The sequence below is a fragment of the Sturnira hondurensis genome, unplaced genomic scaffold, assembly GCF_014824575.4.
Source record: "Sturnira hondurensis isolate 20B ecotype Veracruz unplaced genomic scaffold, ASM1482457v3 Scaffold0022305, whole genome shotgun sequence".
NCBI classification, from domain to species: Eukaryota; Metazoa; Chordata; class Mammalia; order Chiroptera; family Phyllostomidae; genus Sturnira; species Sturnira hondurensis.
The window spans coordinates 2,003,128-2,022,273 of NW_028094936.1; the positions used below are offsets into that span (position 1 = coordinate 2,003,128).

At 36.8% G+C, this 19,146-nt stretch overlaps 1 protein-coding gene across 1 annotated transcript in view; it reads left to right on the top strand.

Moving 5' to 3' along the window:
- The window catches only part of HECW1 (HECT, C2 and WW domain containing E3 ubiquitin protein ligase 1), a 303,928-nt gene that overhangs the window by 131,728 nt on the left and 153,054 nt on the right, over positions 1 to 19,146 (top strand). Inside the window, exons 12-13 of the mRNA XM_037035393.1 lie at positions 7,903 to 8,008; positions 8,935 to 9,031. Of these exons, the coding sequence (XP_036891288.1) occupies positions 7,903 to 8,008; positions 8,935 to 9,031 (203 nt within the window). The remainder of the gene's footprint in view (positions 1 to 7,902; positions 8,009 to 8,934; positions 9,032 to 19,146) is intronic.

Here is a 19,146-nt window from a genome sequence, read left to right on the forward strand (position 1 = left end):
TAAATTTATCATTTGGGACATTGAGCTTGCTAATTTTTTTTTTTACCATCAGGTATCCACCATTTTCAAGGAAATTTTTAGCTAATTGTTAGTCTAAAATCTGCACATTCCAATCACAGCTTTTAAAAAATCACCAGTTTACATTTGCAAATTGCAACACAAAGGAGAAGCTTGTTTACCAGTCACTAAAATTATTTCCTGAGCCTACCTCTTTTCTTGTCTACAGAGCTAAAGTTTTGAAATTTTCACATTTACAATTATGATTAAAGTTATCTCAACGTGAAAAGGAAAATAAATTTTAAAAGTAGTTATTACTATATGGGTTTTGCCAAGTCCTGAAAAAATAGTCAGCCCTGGCTAGTGTAGCTCAGTGGATGGAGGGCAGGCCTGTGAACCACATGATCGAGGTTCAGTTCCCAGTCAGGGCACATGCCTGGGTTGCAGGCCAGTTTCCAGCAGGGGACTCACGAAAGGCAATCATACATTGATATTTCTCTCCTTTTCTCCTTCCCTTCCCCTCTAAAAGATAAATAAATAAAATCTTAAAAAAATAGTCATAGCATGTCGAGGAAGAGGCTGATCACTAAGGCCCATCCTCTCCCTATTTCTCTCTTTCTCAGTCTCTCATACACACCACTGAGAAACTCATTAAAACAAAAAGTGTCAAATGCCAGGGAGTTCTATGAATAATATAATTCAGATTTTAAATGAAAAATTCATTCTTCTAGTCATTGTTAGTAGTTAGGAAAGGAAATGTTAGCATCATGTTGTTTGCAGTGAGACCCAAATCAGTCACTCAATTGATATCCGATGTCTCTCAGAATAAGCCATTTAGTACCACTTCAATTCAAGAACTCTAGTGCCTCCTAAATTCTAGTCCAATCTTAGAATCTCAGAATCGCCTCCAAATCCTACCTGAAATTGTCTGCATCCCTGTTAATTCCTGGCCCCTGGCTGTAGAGTGACATTTCTAACCACTCCATTTTCAAGCTCTAGTCTGTAGACCATTGAACACATCTTTGCAATCAATTCAGTGACCCTTGCCAAATGTTTATATGGCTCAGTGAAAACACAAGCCCTAACTCTACTATGTTTTGTTTCCTCTATGTCATTCATAGTAAACTTAAAGCATATGCATAAATCAGCCATTTGCCATCAGGGCAGCTCAGCTTCATCTCCTTTCCAAAGTGTTCAATGCGGCATACTTTTGTCAGTGAGCAGGTGACCTGAAGAAGTAAGCACCATTATTCCCTAAGCATATCTCCAACATGATGGTTCCCTGTGACAGCCAGAAATAGAAGTTAGACTTTTCTTATTTCAAAGCCCAAATACAAGAAGTTACTATGACAACCAGGCATACAGTGTCTTTTCCTGTTCCAAAGCTCTATTGTTTGGAGGGGTTGTAACCCATGGACAATTAGACAGTTTAGCTTGAAGTGTGACAGAGGATGTCACCTGATTTCAGTGCACAGCCAACCCTTTCAAGATCTGCTATCATATGTGCTTTCCAATATTTCTCTGAAATTTCTCACTTAGATAAACTTCAGTTAAGTAGTCTCTGAGAAGCCTGTCTTTACAGTATTAAAAAAATTCTGCTTTTATCTTTTTTAAATACTTTTAGTGTTTTGTAATATTGCTCAAGTACAGTTGTCTACATTTTCCTCCACTATGACCCTCCCACCACAACACTGAGACCTCCCTCTGATCCTGGATGCTATGCCCCTTTGGCTTTGTCTCTATGTGTCCTTTAAATATGTTCCTTAATGACATTTCACTTCTTTTGCCCCATTAGGCCCTCTAAAATCCCCACTGGTTACTGTTAGTTTTTTCTTTATTTCAGTTTCTCCGTTTTGCTTGCTTATTTGTTTTGTTAGCTTATTTGATTAGGTTCCACTTATAGGTGAGATTATATGGTATTTTTCTTTCACTGTCTGGGTTATTTCACTCAGCATAATGCTCTCCAGTTCCATCCATGCTGTTGCAAAGGATAGGAGCTCATTCTTTCTTTCTGCTGTGTACGGTTCTATTGTGGATATGTACCACAGTTTTTGACTCACTCATTTACTGATGAGAACTTAGGTTGCTTTCAAAACTTGACTACTGTAAATTGTACTGCTATGAACATTGGGGTGCATAGGTTCTTTTGGGTTGGTGTTTCAGGGTTCTAAGGCTATAATCCCAGCAGTGGAATTGCTGGGTCAAAAGACAGTTCAATTTTTACATTTCTGAGAAAAGTTCATACTGTTTTCCACAGTGACCCATCAGGATGAATTCTCACCAAAGGTGTTCTAGGGTTCTTTTTTTTCCACATCCTCACCAGCACTTGTTTGTTGATTTGTTAATGATGTCCATTCTCACTGGTTTAAATTGATATCTCATTGTGATTTTATTTGGAATCTCCCTGATAGCTAGTGATGCTGACCATCCTTTCATATGTCTCTGGGCTCTCTGTATGTCCTCCTTATAGAAGAATCTGTTCAGGAGTTTGAGCATTTTTCACTTAGGTTGTTTGTCTTCCTGGAGTAGTCATGTGAGTTCTTTATATGTTTTAGAGATCAAACCCTTGTCCGAGGTATCAATGATAAATATATTTTCTCATGCATTTGCTTCCCATTTCATTCTGCTGATGTTTTCTTTGGCCATGCAGAAGCTTTATAGTTTGATAGAGTCCCACTTGTTTATTCTTCCCTTTCTGTCCCTTGCTCTAGGGGCATATCAGTGAAAATATTGCTGCTTGGAATATCTGAGATTTTCCTGCCTATTTTCTCCACTAGGACTTCATAATGTCACAATTTATACATAATTCTTTTATCCATTTAATATGATTTTGGGGTATTGTGTAAGTTTGTGGTCCAGTATTATTTTTTGGTATGTAGCTTTCCAGATCTCCCAACACCATTTATTGCACAGGCTATTTTTATTCCACTTTCTGCTTCTGCCCCTTTGCCAAACATTAATTGACCATAGAAGCATAGGTTTATTTCTGGGGTCTCAATTCTGTTTCATTGATCTGTGTGTCTGTTCTTATTCCAGTACCAGGCTGTTTTGATTACAGTGGCCTTGTAATATACTTTGATATCAGGTATCGTGATTCCTCTGACTGCTCTTCTTTCTCAAAATTGCTGTGACTATTCAGGGTCATTTAGGTTTCCATACAAATTTCTGAAATGTTTGTTCTCTATCTGTGAAATATGTTATGGGTATTTTGATGATAATTGCAGTGAATCTATAACATGCTTTTGGTGGCATAGACATTTTGTTGATGTTAATTCCTCCAGTCCTTAAATGTGGTATATATTTCCATTTGTTTGTGTCTTCCTTAATTTCTTTCTTCAGTATTGTGTAGTTTTCTGAGTGTAGGTCTTTTAACTCCTTCATTAGGGTTATTCCTAGGTTCTTTATTTTTTCTTGTTGCTATATCAAATAGGATTTTTCCTAATTAATCTTTTAATATTGTATTGCTGATATACAAAAATGCCTCAATTTCTGAATATTGAGTTTTGCTGTTTTGCCAAATTTATTTATTAGGTTGAGCAGTTTTTGGATGGAGTCTATAAGGTTTTCTAAGTACATAGTCATGTCATCTGTAAACAATGACAGTTTTGCTTTCTTTTTTCCATTTTGGATGAGTTTTATTTCTTATTCTTGTGTGATTTTTGTGGCTATGACTTCCAATACTATGTTGAATAGAAGTGGTACAAGTGGACATCCTTGTCTTGTTCCCGATCTTAGTGGGAAATATTTAGTTTTTCCCGTTGAGTATGAGTTGTCTGTAGGTTTTTTCATTTATGGCCTTTATTATGATGAGGTGTGTTCCTTCTACTTTCATTTTGCTGAGTTTTTTTTTAATCAAAAATGGGTGCTGTACCTTATCAAATGTGTTTTACAACTGTATTGACATGATTGTGTGATTTGTCTTTCCTGTTTTTATGAGACATATTACTTTTATTAATTGGTAAATATTGTACCAGCCTTGCATCCCTGAAATGAATCCCATTTGATCATGGTGTATGATCTTTTTAATATATTGCTGGATACAGATTGCCAATACTCTGTTGAAGATTTTAGCATCTATGTTCATCAGCAATATTGGCCTGAAGTTTTCTTTCTTTGCTGTGTCATTTTCTGGCTTTTGTATTAGGATGATGCTGGCCTCATAAAAGGAGCTTTGGAGTCTTCTCTCATCTTGGATCTTTTGGAGTCATCTGTGAAGGATAGGGGTTTGCTCTTCCAGAAGTGTTTTGTCTGTGAAAAAATCTTTTATAAAGTTTTTATGAGAGGGTAATTTTTTTATTCCTGCTTCGATTTCACCATTTATTATAAGCATGTTTATGCTTTCTGCATCTTCTTCATCCAGTTTGGAAAGATTATATTTTTCTAAAAATTTGTTCATTTCACCCAGGTTTTCAAATTTCTTGGCATATAGTTTTTCATTGTAATTTCTTACAATGAATGTCTAACTTTTTATTTCCGTGGTATCAGTTGTAATTTCTCCTCTTTCATTTCTGATTTTATTTATTTGTGTTTTTTCTTGATGAGTCTGGTGAAAGGCTGTTGATTTTCTTTATCTTTTCAAAGAACCAACTTCTGAATATATTCATCCTCATATTGTTCTTTCAGTTCCTATCCTTTCTTCTCCTTGCTCTTGGCTTTTTTTGTTGTTGTACCTCCAGTTCTTGTAGGTTTAGGGTTAGGTTGTTTATTAGAAATATTTCTATATTTTTAAGTAGGCCTGTATTGTTGTGGACTTCCCTCTCCAGACTGTCTTTGCTATGGCCCATAAGTTTTGGACTGTTTTGAACTAATTTTCATTTATTTCCAGAAACTTTCTGATTTCTTCCTTCATTTCATTCTTAACCCACTTATTGTTTAATAGCATGCTATTCAATCTCCATAAATTTGGATGTTTTTGAGTTTTTTCCTTGAGGTTAATATTTAGTTTCAGTTCCTTGTGGCCCAAGAAAATGCTTAATATGATTAAGTTTTCTTGAATTTGTTGGGGTTTGTTTTGTGTCCTATCATCTGATCTGTGTTGGAAAATGTTCCCTGTGCATTTGAAAAGAATGTGTATTTTTCTTCTTGTGGATGCAAGGCTCTCTCTATACATATCAGTTAAGTCCATTTGATCTAAGGCATTGTTCAATACCACAGTATCTTTGTTGATATTTTGTTTGGAAGATCTGTTCATTTTTGACAGTGGGGTGTGAAATCCCCTACTATAACTGTGTTGCTCTCAATATCTTTCTTGAAGTCCTCCAAGATTTTTTATGTGTTTGGGTACTCCTATGTTGAGTGCATTTATATTTACAATGTTTATGTCTTTTTGATGGATTCTTTCCTTAAGTATTTTGAAGTAAATTTCTGGGTCTTTTTGTATGGCTATTTTTTTGAAGTCTATTTTGTCTTGTATGAGTATTGCTATGCCAGCTTTTTGTCTTGTTCATTTGCTTGGAATATTTGTTTCTAGCCCTTCACTTTCAGTCTGTGAAGGTCTTTTGTTCTGAGGTGATTCTCTTGTAGGCAGCATATGTGAGGGTTATGATTTCTTATCCACTCAGCTATTCTATATCTTTTTATTGGAGCATTTAATCCATTTACATTTAAGATTATTATTTATAGGTACTTATTCATTGCCATTTTTGTACCTGTGTTCCTCTCTCGCTGTTTTTCTTCCAGTTCTTAATGCAGACCCTTTAGCATCTCATGCAGAGCTGGTTAGAAGGAGGTATATTCTTTCATGCTTCTTTTGCCTGGGAAGCTCCTTATTTGGCCTTCCATTTTAACTGAGAGAGAGTCTTGCTGGATAAAGTAGTCTTGGTTGCAGGCCTCTTGTTCTCATTTCTTAGAATATTTCTTGCCATTCCCATCTGGCTTGGAACATTCCCGTTGAGAAGTCAGCTGCTAGTCTTATCAGGGCTTCCCTGAATGTCACTTCTCCTTTTCCCCTCTGCCTTTAAGATTCTCTCTTTGTCCTGGAATTTTGCCATTTCAATAATGATGTGTGCAAGTGGACCTGTTTGGGTTCCTCTTGACTGGGACTCTCTGTGTTTTCTGGATTTGTGTGACCTTTTCTCTGAGTTGTTTCATTTAAAAAAAAAAGACATTTTCTTTCTTTTTTCATAGAAGTCATTTCTAGATTTCTATACTAGAACTTGATAATTTTGTGTTCCATATGGTCTGCTTTGTTTCCAATGCTTTCTAATGTAGTGTTCATCTCATTTATTGAGTTCTTGAGCTCCATAATTTCTGTTTGTTTTTTAAAGCATTTCTTTTGCTTATTTATTATATTCCTTGAGATCATTAGCTGTTTTTGAGCTGTCTTGTATCTTGTTGACATTTTCCCTAACTGCAATGTTTAATTCTGTGTCATGTAAATCAGTCTTTCATGTCTTTGAGTTTGGTTTTTGGAGATATTTTACTTTCTTCCTGAGCTACCTTCTTCTGCTTATTCATAGTACTTGATGTATTGTTTTCTGCCTGGACATTTGATATAGTGAACTTTCAAAAAAATTTTAAGTTGTATTTTGCTTTTAAGAATTCATTAGGTTGATACATGGAGATCTTTTTGTTGTTGTTTTCCAGTAGAAATTTTTTTCACCTAGTAAAACCTCCAAGATCTTTTTGGGATGCCTTCACCTTAGTTGTGGAAATCACCCCCTATTCCCCAAGTTGATGAGCATACCCTCTTTCCAGGCAACTTTGATTTAAGGGCACCATCTCTGTTTTGATGAGCCTCCAGGCCTATGAATTCTTGGCACTGTCTCCTGTAGGCAGAAACTGCCAGTCATGCTATGCTATTCAAAGCATCTCTACTGCTTCCTTGGGGTTCTACTTCTGCCAGGTTCTACCAAAAGTAGAGGTTAAATGAGGTTAAGAGGTGTTAGGTTTACAAGTCTCTGGTTTGCCTACTTGTAAGTAATGACAGCCACTACTCAACAATAGCTGTCACTAGGTTTAGCTGTAATGGATGCTGGCTATTCAGGCCATAATATTTTCTTCTCCTCCATGTGAGGGCTGCATTCAACTTCATCATGGCTACTACATCAGCTGAGGCACCTCTCTTTGTTTTTTCCCCCACCCTACCTTCCTTACTCTTTTCAATATGCCCACCTTCAGATGTCTCACTATGAATCTCTCAGGCATTTTTGTGTGTTGAGCAGGGATCTTTTGCTGAATTATAGTTCTTCAACTTTTTGTAACTTAACGAGGTCTTTTCACTGTGCTATATTGACATCTCCTGTTGAGTGTATTAATTTGATTGATATTCATGACACTTGACACAACTGCTGTCTTAAAAATTACAATATGGTAGATCAATCACTCATGTTTTAAAAACATGCTGGGTCAAAAGACAGTTTCATTTTTATTTTTCTGAGGAATTCCATACTGTTTTCCATAGTGGCTGCACCAGCATGCATTCCCACTGATGTATAAGTAGAACTTAATCAACAAAACAAATAAGCAAACAAAAGATAACCAGAGACATTGAAATATAAAACTAACTGACAGTAAACAGAGGAAAGTGGGGAGAGAGATAGTAGGGGAAAATAGAAGAAGGGCCATCAAGGAACATGTATAAAAGACACATGGACAAAGCCAAAGAGGTAGGTTTAATGGTGGGGGGTGGGAATGAGTGAGGTGGGGGTAGGTGCTGGGGTGAAAATGGAGACAACTGTACTTGAACAATAAAAATAAATAAATAATAAAATAAGCAATCAGGTCTTTACAAAAATTCAAAAAAACACATATTTATTTTTTATAACTTTGAATATTGTCATTTCATTGCTTTTTAAAAATCTTAGATGATGTCAGGATCTTAATCCGTTATACTGAAAAATTGGTATTAAAAGACCACTGAAATTGATGACTTTTCCAATGATAATAATTTTACTTTCATATTAGGCTTCAGAAGTCTCTAGAAACAGAAGTGGCTCTTTGTTGGCCAGGCCAGTTCACAGCCTAGTAGCTGCTATTCGAATCCAGCATCAACATGAGTCATTGCCACTGGGTATGTATCATGCTTTTTGAATCCTTGGATACCCAATAACTAATCTTATTTTCCATGGTGTGAATCATTTAATATTGAGGATTCTGTGGCATTATTCTCCACTTCTATGATATAGTCTTCCCCTTTATCCTTTGCTCTCATTCTCCATTCTGCTATGCCTCTTTTTATTTTCTCTTCCTTTTCATTTTGTCCTCTTTCATCCCTGACCTCTTTCTTCTCTACTGTCTTTCAGACACACACTTCTCCTCTTCTTTACTCCATTTATGAATTTGTTAGTTAAAGCCAGGGAAGCATAGTTTAGTGAGGTGATGAATTTAGTTGCTGTAAGGGGCATTTTCTAATTTAAACCTACATGCCTTTGTGTTTATGGGGATAAGTTGACATAGTCTTCATTTCAAAACTCAACTGCCTCTTTCATAAAACATGCCACTGTATCAAGGGAAATTAGGTGACAGAGTCTGAATGGATTTGGAGAGTTCCACTGTCATGACTGGGAAATCAACCCATGGCCACAGTTCATAGGGTCAGGTGCTCAGAAAAATATTTTTGAATTCATAATCTTTTGCTTTAATAACTATGGCAAATGACCAAGAGAAGTTATATAAGGAAGAGAGTAGAACTCCCCTCATAGGAAAACTACTTTATTTTTCACCTGTTCACACAGGAATGAGTTAACACTTAGTTAAGTCCCTGGGATATTAGGATGATTAACTTAGATCTAGTTGACTTTTGGTGTGACTGTTTAAAAGTAATACTGCTATTATATCACAAGAAACACCCTCAAGGCTTATATTTTTGATGAGTGTGCTACCTGCCCTTCAAACTTCTAAATTAATTCTGGTATTAAGCAGCCCTCATCCAATCATCAGAGAAATCATCTGTGGTCTACAGATTCAACCACAACTCTGCACTTTTGTCTATTTCAGCATATAATGACAAGATTGTGGCATTTCTTCGCCAGCCAAACATTTTTGAAATGCTGCAAGAACGTCAACCAAGCTTGGCAAGAAACCATGCACTTAGGTAAGGGCTTCTCCTTCACTCCTATAATCCCAGATCTCTCCAGCTGTTTTTTTCAAGTGGGGCAACACCTATATGGAGAGACAGTAGAATCTTGTGATGCTTTTTGTCTATGCAATTAAATTATAACTCAAATACTCAAAATGAAGGGGTCAGGGGCTTCTAATGTTCTTAGAAATGTTATTTATTGCTGAATGTCACATTCAGCAATAGTCATTTTATTAAGTGACATATTACTCATATGATCCTAACATGATTTCCATTGATTTTGAAAGAAACACAGAAATGGAACAAAATAATTTTAATTAAAAGTTACTTATGTAAATCACCACATACATTTTTATTTTTGAAATATAAATATGTCCTACTAGGGTTATTTTTGAAAAAAGTATCTCTGAAACTCTGAATTACCTGGAAGGGGTAGCAACAAAGTGATTTGGAAAGCATTATGCTAAGTAAAATAAACCAGGCAGTGAAAGACAAATGCCATATGATCTCACCTATAAGTGGAACCTAATCAACAAAACAAACAAGCAAGCAAAATACAACCAGAGACATTGAAATGAAAAACAAACTGACAGTAACCAGAAAGGAGAAGGAGAGATGATAGGGGAAGGGCCTTCAAAGAACATGTACACAGGACACATGGATAAAGTCAAAGCGGTTAGTTTTAGGGAGGAAGAGAGGCAGGGATGGGTGGGGTGAGTGGTCATGGTGGGGTGAAAATGAAGACAACAGTAAAATACTTGAACAACAATAAATAAATTAAATAAATAAAAATATTTAATCTCTTCTAAAGAAGAGAGAAAACCTACAATAGAAAAGGCACAGAAAATGGAACATGCAACATAAGGTGGTAGAATTAAATCTAAATACACAAGTAATAACTATATATATATATATATATATATATATATATATATGAATAGAATGACTGCTTACTAATACACAAAGACTGAAAAAAAGATAAAAAGAGAATATATTCCCTCAACTTAAATCTCACTTTCTCGTCAAAATATTCAAACATCTCTTTCCTTTAGTTTACTGTTCAGAATTTCAAAAGCTGAAGATGTAAGGAGTTTGAATTCTTGCTCATGTAGGGACTATTAATAAAGTCAATGTTATTCAATCCTTTACCCTTAGCCTTCTCAATAATGAAATAGGGTCACAGTGTAGACACCATTGGGATGCTTAAATGGGGATGTGTGTAAAATATCAGGCAAAATGGGTGAGAATGCAGTCAGTTACTGCCACTAATTCCTCACCTCCCATTTGGTGGTCTTTTGAATCTTTCTGAAAACTGTAAAACTCTACTTTACATAACTTCCTCAATAAATCACAAACATTGTAAAATAACATCTTTGCTATTCAAATCCTTAGTAATCCTGTCAAGATATATCAATTTCATTCTTTCCCACCACCACACTCTAATTGACGCTTCTTTTCCCTATGCTTTTACCTGTATAAAATAGAACCACCATCTTTCACATTGCCCATTATCTCAATTTCTTCCTCTGTATTCATCTTCACATCTAAATATTTACCTCCTCACTTTTTCCTTTCTAGTCATTCTATTGACTTCTCTCCATCTTGGCCAACATTTGGATCTTCACCATTTCTCTCCTGAATTTTGAAGGGCTTCATAGAAGATATAGCTTATCACCCTATCAAAACCAGATTTAAATTTTATATAACAGATCAAATTGTGACGCCTCCGTCCCTCAAAACAGCTTCCATGGCTATTATTCCATATGAAATAAATATTTCTAACCACAATTTCCATGGTCTCCAAAGTGTGGCCTTAACCTAACTCTCCATCTTGTGCTAGTTTTTATTCCTTCTGGTATTTTCCACCTCCATCAAAAATGCAGTGTCCTTTCCTAATATGCCCTTTCTGTAATGGCTTCTATCCTACACACATCCCATTATGCTTTAAAGGCTCAAATTAAATACAAAGATTCAGTGGTCAGGGCAGGCTTTAGTATTTTTGTGTCTTTCTTTAATAATTCTCTTTGCATCTCTAAGATATTTCCCCACATCTCTTTTATTCTATCATGTACTTATGTCTCCATACAATGCTATAAATTCTTTAAAGCAGGACCTTGTATTTGTACCTACTCTGACCCCCCAGAACATGTGCTTTAGTTTGAAGCTAGAAAACAACTTTTATAGTGAAAGAAAGTTCTTTAACATAAACAGTTAAGCTTCGGCATAGTATTGTGTCACTGCCACTTATGTTCATTCAGCTCTGTCCAAATTTCATAACTTTACCACAACAAGAAGTACCATACTCAGTCATTTGGGTCATTTATCCATTGGCTGCTTTATTTTCCCACAGTATACAATAATTTAAAGGAATTTCCAAGGAATTTTCAAAGGATTTATATTAATTAAAAAGTTTTCTGATCCAAGATGGTGGAGTAAGTAGAAATGACACTAGCTTCCTCCCACAACCAATCTGGGATTAAAACTAAATTGTAAAGAAATCATCCTGAATAACCAAGTGGACAGCAGCTTGAGAGAAACCTCAAACCAAGGGCAGACAGAAGAAACCACTTCAAAACACCAAGACTGGTAGGGAGTATGGAGGAAGGGGAAGATGGCTGGCTGCACTCTGGTAGGTTCCAGAGGGATATTTCAGTGAGCAGGGGGTTCCCCCTGACAAATGTTCAGTCTAAACCACAAGCTGGGTGCCCCAGTTGCAACAACAGATTCGAAAAGGAATCCAGAAAACACCCAGCTATGAAAAGCAGCAGGGCTTCTTTCCATCACGGATAGAGAGCTGGGGACTGAGAGAGCCTCTTAAAGAGCAAATGTGCAAAATTTATTTTGTAGTCACTTACCCTTGGTTCCAGCATAACGAGGCCAGAGGGGACCAGAAATGCTTTAAGAGAGTATGGAGTTGGTGGCTCTGAGGAAAGAACGGAAGGATCAGCCACCAGGAACCTTGTACTGAGACAGTCCCCATATTGCAGAATCCATCTTTCTCATGCATGGCATTCCTCTCCAAGTGGCAGCAGCCTGAAGGGAAGCAATAATCCAGTCCACAGTAATTACCATGCCACATTTTCTGTTGCCCAAGCCAGACTGCTGATTAAAGCTTGAGGTTATATCACTGATCAGTTTAACAACTAAAGCAGAAAAAAAGAACAAATAAGCAGCCAAAGTGGGAAGACAAAGAGACAGATCCTAAGTGAAAGAACAAGAGAATTCTCCAGAACTAGATGAAATGGAAGCAAGCAATTTATCAGATTGAGACTTTAGACTAATGATTATAAAGATACTCAACAACATGAGAAAAGACAAAAAAAAAAACATAAAAAGAAGCCAGAGAGAGAACACAATATCTGAAATTAATAATATACTGGAAGAAAAAAACAGTAGGGTAGATGAAGCAGATTATATCAGTGGTTTGGGAGACAAGGTAGAAAAAACACCCAGGTAGCAAAGAGAAAAAAGAATTTAACAAAATCAGGAGAGCTGAAGACACATTTTGGACAACATGAAGCATACCAACATCTACATAATGGGAATACCAGAAGGAGAAGAGAGCAAACAAGGGATTGTGAACCTATTTGAAGAAATAATGACTAAAACATTCCCAAATCCAGTGAAGGAGAGAGACACAAAAGTATAGGAAGCTCAAACACTCCCAAACAAGTTGGACCCATAGAGCCTACAGCAAGGCACATCATAATTAAAATGACAAGTTTTGAAGACAAGAAGAGAACCCTGAAAGCTGAAAGAGAAAAACAGGTAGTTATCTATCTATAAAGGAGCATCAATTATATTGGCATCTAATTACTGAACAAAAGCATTTCAGGCCAGAGGGAGGTGGCATGAAATATCCAACAACATAAAAGGCAAGGACTTATAACCAAGGCTACTTTACCCATCAAGGTTATCATTTAAAATTGAAGGAGAAATAAGTAGCTTCCCAGAGAGAAAAAGTTCAAGTTTTTTAACACCAAAGTGGAACTGCAACAAAATATTAAAGGGTTTGCCATAAGAAGAAAGTGAAAAAAAGGAAAAAAAGAGGAAAACAATCTAAAAATAAAATGGCAATAAATATGTATCTATAATTAATCAACTTAAATGTACATGGCTCAAACGTTCCAACCAAAAGACAAAGGAAAGCTGAATGAATAAGAAAACAAGACCCACATATATGCTTTCTTCATTCTCAGATAGAAGGATACACACAGACTAAAAGTAGAGGGGTGGAAAAAGATATTTCATGCAAATGAAAAGGGAAAAGTGCTGGGGAGCTGTATTTATATCTGCAAAACAGATTTAAACTAAGGCTATAGTAAGAGACAAAGAAGGATGTCGCATAATGATAGAGAGAACAAACATACAAAAAGATACCACCCTAGTAAACGTTTACACATCCAACATAACACCTAAATATGTAAACTAAATTTCATGGACATAAAGGAAAAGAAAAAATACAGTCATAGTCTGGAATTTTAACACCCCATTGATTTCATTAGATAGGTTTTCTAGACATGAAATCAACAAGGAAACTGTGGCCTTAAATGACAAACTAGATCACATGGATTTAATTGATATCTACAGAGCATTTCATCCCCAAGCAACAAAATATATAGTTTTCAAGTGCACATGGAACATTTTATAAGATATACTAAATGTTACAACACAAAATAGGCCTCAATAAATTTAGGAAGATTGAAATCATATCAAACAAATATCTGACCACAATGCTACGGAACTAGAAATCAATCACAAGAAGAACAACAAAATTACACAAAGCCAGGAAGGAAGATGGTGACAGAGTAGGAGGAAGCAGATTCCACTTCCCTCTGCATATGGGAGAAAAACCTAGCCAATCTACGGAGGAACAGAGCACACAGCCAACAATACTCCAGCATATATGAAAATAAAAGACCAAAACTTGTAGCGGACACAGACAGTAAGGAGAGTGCTTCAGGACAATAAGGTCCCAGAAACCAGCTTGGGGACCAGGGCAGTTGTAACCTCAGGTCCCTCCTTGGGAGCCCTAGGCCTGCCACAGTGCCCCTAGGAGAAAGCATGATCAATTGCTCCCTCCCTCTCTAGCCAAACAAGGTTTAAGCAGCACCTGGAGAGACCTGGTTGCTTGAAGTCTCAGAAAGGAGAATAAGGACAAAGAGGCAAACACACAGGGGCTGTGATCACCCTCAGAGTCTGCGGATGCCAGTTGAGAAGAGTTGAGAGTTGCACAATGATGGGAATTGGCCCCAATAGTCACCAGTCTAGCTGAAGAATTGGGCTGTACAGATCGGGAGGCTTGAGTAGGAAAAATTTCTTAAAAAGAAAAACTGTTTGGGAAATTCTTCTACAACAGCCACTTGGCCTCCACCCCGACCCTTGGCAGAGGTCTTGAGGTCCTGTGGAAGGCCACGCAGAGGCCCTGTGTACCCCAGTAGCACTAGGAATGGACCAAGGCAGCCTGGATGAGTGCACATGCCCACACACTAGCCCACAGCAGTAACCCTGGGGAAAGAACCTCTCAGGAAGACCTGGATCCCACACCCAAGGCACCAGAGAGAGACACCAGACTAGCTCTAGGGACAGTGCGTGCAAGACTGGTTGAGTAAACATTGGGAAGGGAGAAAAGCCATAATAATCGCCCCTCAGCCTGCTGCAGCCAGCAAGACAAGAAAAACTGGTTTGGCCAGTTTGAAATTAACAAGAGTTTTTTTTAATAGTCTTTTATTCTTTAAATTTTTACTATTGTTTTATCTTTCAATACCTTTCCCTCTCTTTCCTTCTTTCTTGTTTTATTCCTTCTTCTTGTCTTTCCAATTTTATCTCTTCTTCCTCCCTTCTTCTGCTTTTTATTTTATCTTTTAAAAATATCCACAAGTGAGACTGAAAAACCTGGAACTGTGAAAAGACCAGAGCTGAACCCAAAGAGGGGGCATCCCAACAACTGAGAGAGTGAGATACATTTCACTTTTCTACTACAGAGGACCTGCAAGTTACTGCATACTTGTATTATTGCCTTTTTCATTATTATTACATCTTTTATTTTAATAGAATTTTGTATCCCCCCTCTTACTGTATAGTCTTCTTTGCTTGGCTGGTTATATTGTATCATTTGACAAGTTTCCCCTGTTCTCTCTTTCACAGTGTATTGGTAATTTACTGTCCTTCACAACACTTGTGTTCTCTTGGTACACTACTCAAGGTCCTATACTCCTTATCCTTATTATTGAGATCACATTCTGTCATATGACTGTTGCTCTAATATTATTGTAAATAATAGGCATCCCATACAATTGTAGATACTCCACAACACCCCTCCTGGATCTTACCCAACTTCACAGTTTCCTGAACTCTATTACTAATGTGGTTAACTCTATTCTCCCACACACTACTCATATTTACTATTTTTTTACTCTCACCTTACCTTAGAATCTGACCTCCCACAACCTCACTGCTTTCTAGATCCAATTCACAATCCTTTCCTCTCCAACAAGAGTCTTATTTTTTTTCCATTCTTTCTTAAAAGTGGTTACTTGGGTGGAACATAACAGTAAACACTATACAAAGCCAAACAATCTGCTATATCTTCTCTACTGGCTGCTACTGTAAATATCATAGAATACTCTCCTGCTGTCTTAAACCATTTTGCTTTCCCCTACAACTGATCACAAAAAGAGTAGGTTGAAGCGGTGAACACCAGGATACACACTAGAAGAGAAAACCCAACAATAACGACAACAACAAAAAAACCACCAAGAGATGAAAACAAAAGTAGGTGAAGGAGGGAGTAGAAACCACACAAACCTCAATCCAGGACCTATCTGGAAATACAACTAAATAGTGGGAAAACTACCCAGTAAAAACAACTGAACAAGAGCAAAACACAATCCTCAAAACTTTGTACACACAGAAGAACAAGCTCCGACAAAGCCTGCCCTCACCAGCACAACAAAATACAAGAGTCAGTTGACGAAGTGACCCTCAGTTAACCAGTTGGTGAGAAGGACTCACCAAAGAAAGACCCCAAAACAATCCAAAACCCTAGGACAAACACAGAGCCAACTAAAATGATAGCCCAAGACCAGTGAGCTCAGGACATCAAGGAGACTACACCACTGAATCTCACAGGTATTCTACCACAGAACTTTACACCATAAACCCAGGGAGCCAGGACAGATCAATTTAAGAAGCTGAAGCTAACAAGAAGAGTCTCACAAACAATGGGAACACAAAGAAACAATCCTCAAACAAAGGAAAGGAGAAAGTCTTAGAAATGCTAAATGAAATAGAGGCAACTCAACTATCAGATATGGAATTCAAAGCAATGATTATCAGGAAGTTCAATGAGCTCACAATGAGCTACCAGAAACTACAGGGAAACTATAATTAACTCCCTGCAAACTCTATGAACATAAACAAGGAAAGAGAAACTATCAACAAGGGCCAAGAGGAAATGAAGGATACAATTTCTGAACTGAAGAACACAGGAGAAGGAAGCAAATGCAGTATCAATGATGCAGAAGATTGGATCAGTGAGCTAGAGAACAAAGCAGAAAAAAAACACTCAGAAAGGACAAGAAAAGGAAAAGAGGCTCAGAAAGAATGAAGAGGGATTAATAGAAATGCAACAAAACATGAAACACAATAATATCCATATAATAGAGATATGAGAAGGAGAAGACAAAGAGCAAGGGATAGAAAGCCTACTTGAAAAAGTAATGAGAGAAAACTTGCCTAATTTGATGAAAGAAAAAGTCACACAAATCCAGGAAACACAGAGGGGCTCAGTGAAGAGAAACCCAGCAGGCCCACTTCAAGAAACATCATAATTAAAATGGCAAAATTCCAAGACAAAGGGAGTATTTTAAAGGCAGCAAGAAGGAAACGGGAAATAACAACAAGGGAGCCCCAGTAATGTTAGCTGCTGATTTCTCAATGGAAATACTCCAAGCAAGAAGAGAATGGCAAGAAATATTCCAAGTAATGATAACCAGAGGCCTTGAAACCAAGGCTACTTCAGCAAGGCCCTCAATCAAGATGGAAGACCAAATAAAGAGCTTCCAAGACAAAAGAAGTCTCAAATAATACAACTCCACCAAACCAGCTCTGCAACACATGCTAAAGAGATTGCTCTAAGAAAAGAAAGAAAAAGATAGAGACAGAGGGGAATGCAGGTACAAAAATGGCAATGAATAAGTACCTATCAATAATAACCTTAAACATAAATGGATTAAATGCTCTAATCAAAACACATCATACAGATGAATGGATAAGAAAGCATGACCCACACATATGCTTCCTGAAGGAGACCTACCTTGGGACAAAATAACTATACAGACAGAAAAAGGGGGAATAGAAACAAATTTTCCTAGCAAATGGACAAAAAAAAGGTGGGGTAGAAATACTCATATCATACAAAATAGACTTCAAAAAAAGGGCCAAAAGAAAGACCTAGAAGGTCACTTCATAATACTCAAGAGAAGAATTCACCAAGAAGACACAAACATTGTAAATATATATGCACCCAACACAGTAGTACCGAAATATATAAAGAAAATGTTAGAAAACTTCAAGAAATATATTGACAGTAACACACTGTCAAAACTGGATAGATCTTCCAAACAAAATATCAACAAAGATGTGGCATTGATCAACACCCTAGATGAAATGGAGTACTTATACATATAGAGCCCTTCATTAAAAAGAAAGCTAAATACACATTATTTTCAAATTCACATGGAACATTTTCAAAGATAGACCACACGATAGGACATGAAACAAGCCTCAACAAATTCAAAAAAATTGAAATTATACCAAGCATTTTCTCTGACAACAAGGGACTGAAATTACAAACCAACCCCAAAGGAAAAAAAAACCAAGACACACAAAATGATGAATATTGAATAGCATGCTATTAAACAATGAATGGGTCGAGAATGAAAGTAGGGAAGAAATCAAAACATTTCTGGAAACAAATGAAAATGGATTCACAACACCCCAAAACTTATGGGACACAGTAAATGCAGTCCTGAGAGGGAAGTTCATAGCAACACAGGCCTACCTAAAAAAGATAGAAATATTTCAAACAAACAACCTAACCCTACACCTACAAGAACTCAAGGAATGACAATAAAGACAACCCAGAGAAAGTAGAAAGAAGGAAATAACCAAGATCAGAGCAGAATGACTAAAAGGACAATTTAAAGATCAATGAATCCAGAAGCTGGTATTTTGGAAAGATAAACAATATTGACAAGCGTTTAAGCAAGCTCATCAAGAGAAGAAGACAGGGGACCCAAATAAGCATAATCAGAAATCGAAGAGGAGAGATTACAATTGAAACCACAGAAATACAAAGCATTGTAAGAAATTACTATAAAGAACTGCATGCCAAGAAATTTGAAAACCTAGGTGAAATGGACAAATTTCTAGAAAAAGAAAATCTTCCAAAACTCAATATAGAGGAAACAGAAAGCTTGAACAAACCAATAACAGCAGATGAAATTGAAGCAGTAATTAAAAAAACTCCCATCACACAAAAGCCCTGGACCAGATGGTTTCACAGGAGAATTCTACAAAACATTTAAGGAAGAGCATACACCTGTACTTCACAGACTATTCCATAAAATCCAAAATAATGGGAAACTCCCAACCTCTTTTTCTGAAGCCAGCATCATCCTAATTCCAAAGCCAGATAGAGACACAACAAAGAAAGAAAACTTTAGGCCAATATCTCTGATAAATATAGATGCTAAAATCCTCAACAAAATATTGGCAAACCACATCCAGCAATACATTAAAAAGATCATACACCATGACCAAGTTGGATTCACCCCAAGGATGCAAGGATGGTTTAATATTTGCAAATTAGTAAATATGACACATCACATAAATAAAAGCCAAGACAAAAATCACCTGATCATATCAATACATGTGGAGAAAGCTTTTGATAAGGTACAGCACCCATTTATGATCAAAACACTCAGCAAAGTGAGAATAGAGGAGGTATTCCTCAACATAATAATGGCCATATATGACAGACCTACAGCCAACATCATACTCAATAAGCAGAAACTAAAATCTTTCCCACTAAGATCAGGAACAAGACAAGGTTGCCCACTGTCACC